Source organism: Penaeus japonicus, unplaced genomic scaffold, assembly GCF_977035675.1.
Source record: "Penaeus japonicus unplaced genomic scaffold, GWHDUDI00000001_assembly GWHDUDI00000042, whole genome shotgun sequence".
Classification (NCBI taxonomy): domain Eukaryota; kingdom Metazoa; phylum Arthropoda; class Malacostraca; order Decapoda; family Penaeidae; genus Penaeus; species Penaeus japonicus.
This window is the reverse complement of record NW_028234444.1, coordinates 21,763,408-21,774,199: the sequence shown is the minus strand read 5'-3', so window position 1 is coordinate 21,774,199 and position 10,792 is coordinate 21,763,408. Positions and strand designations below refer to the sequence as shown.

At 41.9% G+C, this 10,792-nt stretch overlaps 1 protein-coding gene across 1 annotated transcript in view; it reads right to left on the bottom strand.

The window, feature by feature from the left end:
• Positions 1 to 984: 984 nt before the first annotated feature.
• LOC147466728 (vitellogenin-like) overlaps positions 985 to 10,792 on the bottom strand; it is a 9,925-nt gene continuing 117 nt past the window's right edge. The window contains exons 2-15 of the mRNA XM_086534993.1: positions 10,281 to 10,523; positions 9,964 to 10,151; positions 8,633 to 9,724; positions 8,356 to 8,503; positions 6,495 to 8,234; positions 6,134 to 6,391; positions 5,844 to 6,007; positions 5,131 to 5,738; positions 4,455 to 4,821; positions 3,684 to 4,343; positions 3,056 to 3,583; positions 2,609 to 2,951; positions 2,236 to 2,513; positions 985 to 2,121 (exon numbers count right to left, since the gene is read on the bottom strand). Of these exons, the coding sequence (XP_086391119.1) occupies positions 1,129 to 2,121; positions 2,236 to 2,513; positions 2,609 to 2,951; positions 3,056 to 3,583; positions 3,684 to 4,343; positions 4,455 to 4,821; positions 5,131 to 5,738; positions 5,844 to 6,007; positions 6,134 to 6,391; positions 6,495 to 8,234; positions 8,356 to 8,503; positions 8,633 to 9,724; positions 9,964 to 10,151; positions 10,281 to 10,523 (7,610 nt within the window). The 3' untranslated portion in view covers positions 985 to 1,128. The remainder of the gene's footprint in view (positions 2,122 to 2,235; positions 2,514 to 2,608; positions 2,952 to 3,055; positions 3,584 to 3,683; positions 4,344 to 4,454; positions 4,822 to 5,130; positions 5,739 to 5,843; positions 6,008 to 6,133; positions 6,392 to 6,494; positions 8,235 to 8,355; positions 8,504 to 8,632; positions 9,725 to 9,963; positions 10,152 to 10,280; positions 10,524 to 10,792) is intronic.

Below are 10,792 nucleotides of genomic sequence, written 5' to 3'. Positions count from 1 at the left end.
ATATACACATGTATAAACATACATATATATACGTATAGATACATGCAACTATCTTTATGTATATATATATATATATATATATATATATATATATATACATATATATGTATATATTCATACATACATACATATATATATATATATATATATATATTATATATATATATATATATATATATATATATATATATATATATATATATGTAACCAAGCACAAACACACACGTTATGAACGAGTATCTTCTCTCCCGTTTTGTGCTTCAGTTAAATGTCATGCTATACATTTCATATCTCGAAACTCTTATCGATAATATGAGTAGGTTCAGATGATAAGGTGTTTCAAGTTGCATTCCATTGCACTTGATCTTCTACATCTAAGAAATATATATATTTTTGTTTTCTATTTCTAGTTACCTTTCATCAGCATTTTTTTTTTCATTTTTCTCTGCAAGTCTCTTAATGTTGAGGTGATTAAGGCAATCCTTTCTGTCACCTGTAATTATCATGTTCAATAATTATGTATGTATGTAACTTGTTTTAAATAATTATGAACTTCTCTTGCTGGATAACGAAATGAATATCATTTCACAAAAATTGTTCTCAATTGGGCATTGAACCTCATAAGGGCGGCATAGGATAGTAATCATGTTTAATCATGTTTAGTGTGATATTTGCTTGCAGTGTTTGATTGTCAAGTGTTCTGCTATAGAAGCATACCATTAAATCTGTTTAGAATCATTGAAATATCAAATTGTAAACTATTTGCATCTATTATTATTGTTTTTTCTTTCTTTCATGCAATCATACACCAAATAAAATATAGATTAGAACAATAGACTTTCGTTCACCGAGAGGTCGTCATCTTGTATCCGAAAGCAATGAATGCAGCTTTCCACTTAGCAAGGGTTTGAGGTGGCTTCTTTAACTCCTTTTAAAGCACAGGGAATTCTGGGAATTCAGCTTTAATTAATTGAAAGTATTTCCTTCGATGCATTGGTTTATTAATTATATATATATTTTTTTACATTTTTTAGTGAAATATTACAAAAGCAAAAGGATACTCGTTATTCATACGTGGGCAGGTCGTCATCATCAAGTCTCATTAAGGACTGATCGAGGGCTGTCCATCTAGCAAGGCATTGGGGATGCTTCTTCAACTCCTTTTAAAGCACAGAAGGTTTTGTAAGCTGCAATGGCGTCGCAAGCATCTTGGGCTGCATGGCACATCCTAATGAAGGGCTCCGGCTCAACTACCGCAATGCACTGTGATCGGATGCTGAGGAGTGCTTCACACTTGATCACACGAGCTACTGTGGCTATGGCAGGAGGAATCTCAGGCATGGAGCACTGCTTCCTCTCCTGCCAAGCAGCTACCAACTCGCGAGGGCTAGAGGCTTCTGCGCCGTTGGGCATGAGGCGATCATCTCCGACTTCCCCGTTGTTGGGACCCAAAAGTCCTGCTACGCGGCCGAAAGTCCATCCTGAAGCCTCTATGGCCACAACTTGGCCCTTCTTAGCTACAATGACCTTCATTAAAGGACATCCTACCACTATCTCTCCAGCCTTCTTCTCGATCCTAATCTTTCCAACGGTCTCCTCCGATCCCCTGATTGGTTGACCATTAACAAGGACTTCAGTGTCAGGCTTGATAACAACAGTGGCATCGGGTGTTTTGAGCTCAAGTTGTGCAGGAGCTGAGGGCTCCGGGTGGGACATCATAATGCTATGGGAACCGTGGGTGGCCAACAGAACCTTGCAGGGGCTTCGAGGCGCTCGCACCACAAGGCCGTCGAAGGTGAGGATCTCGGTACCTCCGACTACCATGGCTGTTCGAGGGTAGGGGGGCAACAGATCTGTGATACGATGTGGAATCAAGGAGTAATACATCCAAATTAGGTCTTCCAGGGTATAAGGCAGAGTGCCCTCAATCAGCCACGTAAAGTCTTTGCGGATTTCGTATGGGTTTATCAAATCCTTGATAAACTGCACCACTGAATACAGAGGTTTATACAATGGAATCTCGATCTTAAGTTGGTTCCCTTCAGCCTTCATGACGAGGACGTGGAAATCCTCAAGAAGTATTTCTGCCAGTGCATTTGCCTCTACTGCTGCCAGACGACCCTAGTGAAAAGACAAAATATGTGAAAAGAGTTGCATTTTTCATGTTCGAGTCTATACATTTACTTTATGAGAAAGGTTGATTGTGAGGAAAGTACAAAATAAAGAACAACTTACAGGGCTCAGGTTTTTCATGATCCAGTTGATGATCCTTTGGAAAGCAGGAACTTCCATGATCCTCTCGAACATCAGATTATAGTCTCTCTCAAGAGTACTCATCATGTTAGTTATAACATACTTAATGGCCTCATATTCCTCTGGGTACTTATCCAACACTGCATCCAACATCCTCTTTACGATCTCAAAAACTTCAGTCCTTTTCAATCCTTCTACCATACGGCGTACAGGTTCAGGCAGCTCTCCTGTCTCTAGAACTTCCATCGTTTCCTTCATGACTGTAAATAATTGTGTTCGAAATTAGTTTTCTCTTTACACTAACATATCTGATAGACAAATTCCAGAATGCAAACACTTTGTTTTTTCAACTCACTTGTAAACATCCGAGCTGTAATATCCTTGACCATGTTTAGACAAACACTGAACATCCTCTCACGTTGTTCAAGGATGCTTTTCTCTAGCTGAGCCCAAAGTCGAACGATTTTCCTAAAGCTGTTCCTGATGCGACCAAAGGAAGGCATTTCTTCAAAGATTGGCCCGCTATCTTCTACCAGATCCTGGTAGATCATCATCAGTTCCCTTTTGGCTTCACCTATCAGTGTGTAGAACTCTGGTGCTGGAACGTTTGCTGCACTCCCTGCGACTTCTCCTATGATATCCTCAAATCCAGATTCCATGGAGCTCAAGACATTTGAGAGCTCTTCCCAGATAAGTTCCTGTTAGACAAACAATAAGGTATTATGTCAGCTATTATGCAATCCTCTATGCTTGTTGTGTGAATCACATACTATATGTTTTATTTCACATTTGTAATGCTTACCTTCACACGGTAGATTTCTTCACGCTCAAAAGCAAAGCCAACATTGATTACTGCAGGGTCAACCATCTCCAGGCGAGCAAGGATGATATTACTCTCCTCCTGTGACTGTGTTGTTCCTTGACTCAGACTAAATTCTAAATTGTCTGGTGCCTGTAGGCCAATCCTAGCAATGTATTTCCTATCAGCGCCCTGTCTGATGGTGGTCACCTCCACAAAGGCTGGTTTACACATGGTGGAGTAGATGTGATGTGTACCTAAAATAGGTGCATGTACGACAGCAGACATTGCCAGGCCGTTACATGTGGCTGTTTCATCAGGTTTCACTACCCCAGACACTTCAAATACCGGGGTGCTCTCAAACTCTACAGTGCAAGCCAGGACTGCATTCCTTGGAGTAGTTTTGTCGTATTTGGCAATAACCTTGAGGGATGGCGGGACAGATGCAGATTTCTTGATTTCCACATCGAAACCAACAGTGTCTGGAGCGACGGCTGTGGTTAGGATGATTTGGGGGCTCACTCTAAGAATCTGTAAGAAAATAAAGGAGTTTGGACTTGCATTCTATAGTGTTTAGAAGACAGCTATACACATGAAATAATATGTAGCAGTAAAAGGTTATAAAACTTACTCTGCTGACAATGGAAGCTTCAGTTCTAATGGTGCTTTCTGAAACTCGTGTTGATGCAAGGTGGCCAGTAATCTTGTCCTCACTGGATGGGAAAATATCCAGCTCTACAGTTCCTTCCACTGTTCCTTGACCAGCTGTGTACTGAAGTGCAAACTGCATGGCTTTGGGAAGAACTGGATGGTTTATTTGGCTCTCCCACTTGCCTTGGTTGCCCTCGTGTGTAGCCTTGTAACCAATCTCATATGGGGACTGCGAACTATGCTTGTTAGCATAGAACTTGATTCCTGACTGTGAAGGAGAAATGTGAGCTTCACCCTCCATTGTACGTGATGGAGTCTTTACAAGAATATTGTAAGATGTTGGTGTTGGCTTGCTGAAGCGATAGCGATAGTTGGCTGGCTCGGACCTTTCGATTCTCTCCTCCTTCTCAAAAGTAACCACAGCACGGATAATCTTCAGTAGCTGAACTGCAGCCTTAATGTCCAGTCCTGCTTCGATGGCCTCAATCTCACCATGGGGATGGATCCTCACATTCCAGTCAAAGACAGTTTTGGGAGCATTTCTTGTCATCATGCACTTGCCTTCATAAGAACCTTCTTTGTTTTCAACGGCGAATTCGAACATGAGAGGCTTCCTTAGGATAAGGCCTTCAGCATCAACCTGGGAAAATATTATGACATTTTCTCACTTCCTGCTAATCACTAATGTCTGTTGTTCCACTCAGATTAATTCATGACTTAGAAAATCAGATGTATGGGAAAAGCTGCTTACCTTAAATAATATCACATGTGCCTCTGGCTTTGTATGATGTTTCAGAATCGTCTCCAACCTTGTTTCCTTTCCTTCAGGTGCTACATATACCACCTTGGTCTCAAGAGAAAAGCAGTATGGCCCATCGAGCCTCTCAGCTGCAACAGAACCTGTGAATTTATGCTCTTCACCCTCAGTGTTCTTGTATCTGAAGACGGTAATAACTTTGGTGGTAGGTTGTTGGTCCTCGATCTTATAGCTGGCTTCTACGGCAAAAGTCCTCTGAGAAGGTGTGGTTACTTCCAGCTCAAAACCAGATGCCATGATATCTTCAGCATTCAGGTTCAGCTTCATATGGTATGGTTCTCCAGCTATTATGACGTTTCCGCTGGAAAAGGAAATCGTGTTGAGAACTTTCACATAAAAATTTATGTGAATTGTATGATTAACAAGTCAGTTTACATACTATTACACATATATGAATTATATGTAAGACTTCCCTTATATCAGGATATATGTAAAAAACACATTATATATATATATATATATATATTATATATATATATATTATAGTATATATATATATATATATATATATATATATATATATATATATATATATATACACACACACACACACACACACATTGGTGTACAGGTGAAGCAAATTCTTTGAAAGGAAGGTAAAACTACTCACTGAACAGAAGCATGACCCAGGTCAGAAGAACTGCTGATTACATTAGCGTCAACAACAATCTTGTTGTTAGGGTTACGATCTGCATCCCAGGCGAATTCAGCATTCATCTTCTTATTTCCACCGTCAATATCTACAAAAGCTTTAACGCGATGTGCAGACGCACTCTTGGGCAAGACTGCTGTGTTGAGGCTCACATGGACGTTCTCATGCATTACTGTGGTATCAAGCATGAACTCCATGAGGGCAGGGACTACGAGCTTAGTGCTACTAATAGTCTTCTGCCCTGATCCTACCTCGGAATTCAGTGTCCATTTGAATGCAAATAGACTTTCTTGTCTGTTCTTCATCTCAAAAGCTAGAATCTGCTTGCTGGTGCTTCCAAGAATCGTTGTAGAAATGATGTGAGGTTCCATATCAACAATAGCAAGTTTTAGTTCAGTTTCGATTTTTTGTTTCCTTGGTGAGATGATGAAAGTGACTGGACCATCAACCTGTAGCAACATGCGCTCTCCATGTTTAAGGGCAGCTTCCACAGCATATTTACCTTGCTCTTCCTTATCCAACTTGCTTTCAAACTTGATAGCATGTATATAGTCTGGAGCATCGATCTAAAAGTCAAAGTAAAAGGTTGTGAGACTTTGAAATACAATTCTGATGTTGGAAATTTTACCATACTTCAATGAAACATATAAACCACACAGTTTGATACTTACAATTATTCGGGCACTGTGTTCTGCAGCAGATCGTTCATACAATACTTCAAATTCAATTATCTTCGAGTTGTCTTTAGATTTAATCACTTCCAATTGTGTACCCATCTTTGATGCACCAAGGTATAAGTTATTGGAAGCTTTGTATGACTGACGTCCATAATTAACTGCAAAAGATAGTAGTACGGTATGTCAACACATTGCTTTAGTAAATGTTTTGCAATCATTACTACGAAATGTAATTACACTAAATGGAATACTAAAGAAACGAAAAAAAAAAAAAACATTATTACCTGTAATTTCATTTTCCATTATCATATTCATGAACATTCTTCCTTCAGTCTTCATGATAGCTTCCACAGACACGAAATCACGACTTCCTTTTTCAATCTTGAGTGCAACATGATGCTCCACTCCTCCTGGGTTTTCAGTCACTTTGCGAATATATGATATAAGTTTCCAAGGTCCAATAGCAGTGTGGAATTCAATCTTGCGTACTCCACTTGGAACTGTCATGAATGCATACGAACTGTACCTGAAGTCTGCATCAGCTGAAGAAAGAATACAAAATGTTAGAACATGACTGATTTAGATATAGATAAAATCAATAAGCACAGATTTTGCATGATGTAACAAGAGGCCATTCATAAGTACCTTCAAAGCTTATGTCTACAAATTCCCTGAGGGCATTCTTTGTCTTGAAGATAGCTTCAATCTCAGGACCATTCATTTTCTTGCTGAACATAGCTTCCACGATGTGAGCCTCAGCATCGAATCTCCTGTTTCGACTGCTAAACACATTCACTTGGTACTGCTTTTCATTGCTATCTTGCTTTGTATTAAACTCTACCTTGATTCCTCGTGAGACATCAAATTCATTGGACCTGAGCTTTACAAAGGTCTCAATGGCCTTGTGCTCTTCCTCATTGGTGAAGCTAGTCCACAGTCCTGCTGATATGCTAGAAGACTCAAATTTGGCATAAACAGCGTGGGACCTCTCTTCCTTGGTATAGGACATAGTCATTTCAGCCTGTCGTGGTGTCGCAGCTCCTGGGGTCTCCATGTTCACCTTGATGACCTTATTACTCTTCTTGTTCTTGATGGCAGTAGTCATTCGGTAACCTCTCATGGATGGGTCGGTTTTCTCAATGTACAACTTGGCGACAATGGGTTCTCCAAGAGGCATAGCAGTACTACGGAAGATATCAGGGAAGTTCATCTCATGGCACATCTTCAGACCAAACACTGGTTCAAGAGCTTCCATGCAGTTCTCATGGTGAATCCTGACGTCCCTCATGGAGGGTGGACTAACCTTCATCACTCTCTTACCAACAGCCTTGACAAGATTGGTCTCTGCCTTGACACTGAGTAGTTCCATCCTCTCTGGAAGATCCAGTGCAAACTCAAATGCATTGTCTTCAGTCTTTCTGATGTTAATGGTGGCTCCATTGGCCGTTGCAATGGTGCTCTTCAGCTCAGTCCCTGCCTTAGCAATGTGACAGTCATAGCCAACAAAACCATGGACTGCAACTGATGCACTTGGGATCAGTTTGAGACTCCTCTCAACATGTGCTGGGTTGGTGAAGAGTTCAATGATATTAATGTCACCAGCCAGTTTGATTCCTACAACAGCAGTTCCTTCCAACTTAATCTTGAGTGGAGTACCTTGAATGGTGGGCAAAGAGTAGTCAAGGAATATTTGGCCTGTGCGTGCAGAATCGATGTCTAGATTGTGAATATTGGGAAGAATTTCATCGAAGTAAGAGAAAATGGATTCAATTATTCTGTCAGCATCCAATTCCTTCAGGTCTTCAGCAATGGAAGCATAGGTTACTTCATGTCCAAAGATTCTTGCAAATACATCAGCTCGGACTTCACCCTCTTTCCTTTCTCCATAGAGCTTTTTGAAAAATCTGGAAATGGTAGACATGCTGATAGCCCTCTTTTCTCGAAGTGTGTCTTCCAAATGCTGGGCAATGCGATGTCCCTTCTCTTCAGCAAAAGCAACCACATCTTTCAAAATGCGTCCAAAGGAGGCCTTGCGAAGATATCCTTCTGGGCCAACCAGTTCCTTAATGATTGGGTCTAAACCTTCAAGACGGATGCCAGCCTCTCCTAAATTGATGTTCAAGTCCTCAATAGTTGTTCGGAGGTTCAGGTCAACGGAACGAGGAAGGAAGGATTCAGGGGTGTAGATGATGTTGGATTCCACACCAGCACCGATACCGAATGAAGGAGCAAAGTAAGACATCTCGATATTGCGAGAATATTTCCTGATGTCTCCATCAAAGTCTCTGGGAATAACAAAGTTGGTGAGGAGGTAACGGAGGCGTTCTCTGTCAGGTGAGGCGGATTCTTGGATGTTCAACAAGTGGCTCAGAATGAAACCTCGTACTGGAAGAAGAGAGAAATACTCCAATTGGAGATAATTCAGTTTTCGACAAATTATTTGAGAAAGCTTTCAACTTATTTCAACTCTATAGCATATATATAAAGTGACTACATAGAATATCACCTTGAGTATTCTTTTCTTCGGAAACCTTAGAAATAATCTTCTGGAGATGTTCCTCTTCAGCACATCTGATTGCTCCCAAATAAGCTGCGATGCGAACCTCAGTAGCCATGGATGGGTGAACTGCGATGTCGCTAAGTTTTTCAGTAACCTGTAAGAAAGTCTGCATGTTAGTTTAAGAAAATAGATTACTCTTATTTGATATTTCAGTGTCTATTGACATGAATATGTTTTCTTTTTCTTTTTTACAAAATATAAGTTTCCCTTCTGCTTTACTTACATAGAGAGCACACTGAGTATGCCTGAAGACATGTGCAGCTGCTACTCGGATGCTAGTTTCTACTCCCTCTTGTTCAATACAGCCGACTGCTGCTCTTGTTACTGCAGGTGTAACTACACCCATGTTGCCTAGTGCTTTGAATGTTGCAAGAGCTTCTTTCTCAACTTGTTCACCGGCAGAAGGAGAGCACTGACGTTGAGCTTTGGTGGCCAGAATCTGTGCAATTCTCTTGACTGGAGCTTTCTCGCTGCAATGAGGAGTGTGACGGCAGTAGTTGTTGACCATAGTGGCAGCAGCCAGAGCCACAGAAGGCACAGGCCGAGGGCTCTCGAACAAGGGTGTGAGCGCCTTCACAGCTTCGATGTCGGGTCGTGGGGTGAGGTAGAGAGCAGCTGTGTAAAGAGCAAGACGTCCTCCTGTTGCTCGTCCACTTTCTATTTCCTGGACCATGATCTTGACAGCACCAGACTCATACAGGAAGGCAATGGCATCCAGGAAGATGCTCTCCAACCTGGCGGAGTTTGCACAATAACGTCCTCCTCGAACCTTCTCTGCAGTTGCTTCAACAACTGTCTCAGGAACACGACGCAATAAGTGAAGGGCCTTGTCAACCAGTTCAGCAGCTTCAGCCTCAACAGTCTCCATGGTCTTCTGGCAGATCTCCTTCATGACCGCATCCACCTCAGGTGCCAGCTCAGGCTCCTTCCCTGTTTCATGGTTGAACAAGAGGCTTTCAATTTCGAATTCTCCCCGAGGGATGGCACTGATGGCTGAGGTGTCCCTGGACTCAGAGATGAAGCGAAGTGTTGACTCTTGATTGGCCTCCACGTACTTGTAGACTCCAAAGGCAGGTCGAACGATGTTCTTGTCCTCACAGGTGACGGCGGTGTAGATGCCATTGGTGATTTCCTGCTTGCACTCTGACCTGGACTCTTCGATTGGCAGGGGAGCCTTCAGCCATGGTGCAGGTGTTTCAGCAGGTGTTGGGAAACGGTTATGGCAGTGGCGGTGGTTCTTTTCCTTAACAACAATGACCTTTTCTCCTTCAGTCTTAATCTCATACTTTGTTGGACACTCTCCTACAACATCCGTCTGTCAAAGAAGGAACGATTAAAAACTTTATTTCAGTTAAAGAGATTCACCATACTTGGGTAAAATCCTTATAAATCTGAAACAGACCAGGCTGCACAAAGACCATAGTTTATCACTGACAAAATCGGAAATCATGCTTCTTAAGATAAGTGACAATGGTTTTCTAACATGTAACTTCAAAGAAAGTCTTCTTTTCATCTGTGAGTCTCATTAGTTTCCAAAAAGCACATGGTAATTACCTCTGTAAGAGTGAGTCCTGAGCTGAGAGGGGAGAGTGACGGGAGTGAGTTCTGGAGAGCCGTGGCGATTCCCTTCTTCATGTTGATGGACCAAGGGGCGTCGCCAGGGTGGGTACACACATGCTGGATGCGCCCATCTGTCACGGCCACCACCAAAGGATAGCGCTCCAGGAACTGCACCTCGGCTCCTGAAAGCAATACTTTCTCTTAGCCTTAAAGCTCGCTGGCGGCCATTTATTGCATTCCTATTTCTACATCTATTGCAGCTGTTGCACCGGCAGAACCACATTGATAAATCATCAAGGCAAATGACACACCTGCAGCACCATCGACCTTGGCGTGTTTGATCGTGATGGCCATGTCGCAGGGAGTGATCCATGTCAGCTCCACCTGCTTGGACCATTCGAGTTCCGTGACGCCGTCCTCAACGCCCTTCAGCTGGACTCGAGACTTGCCGGAGTAGGCGTAGGTGTAGGTCTTCTCGGGTTGGTAGGCCAGCTTCGGGGATCCGGTGATGGGGCATTCGGTGGAGCATCTCGGCGCCTCAGATCCCCAGGGCGCTGGAAAGGGAACAGGAGGCTCAACACAAGGCATGGCATGTCTTAAGTATTTCGCTCAATAATTCTAAGACGTAAAAAAAAATCACATGAGTTTGATATGGTGAATAAAGATAAATATACAATATGAACTTGTCACACTTAACCTGCAAGTCCACCTCAACTAATATTTAATTGAACGGTGATAAGTAATAAATAATCGAAAAGTCGAACACACCAAATAAGTGAAAAAATATAATGTAGATAAAAATACAATGTAAATGCAGCAATCT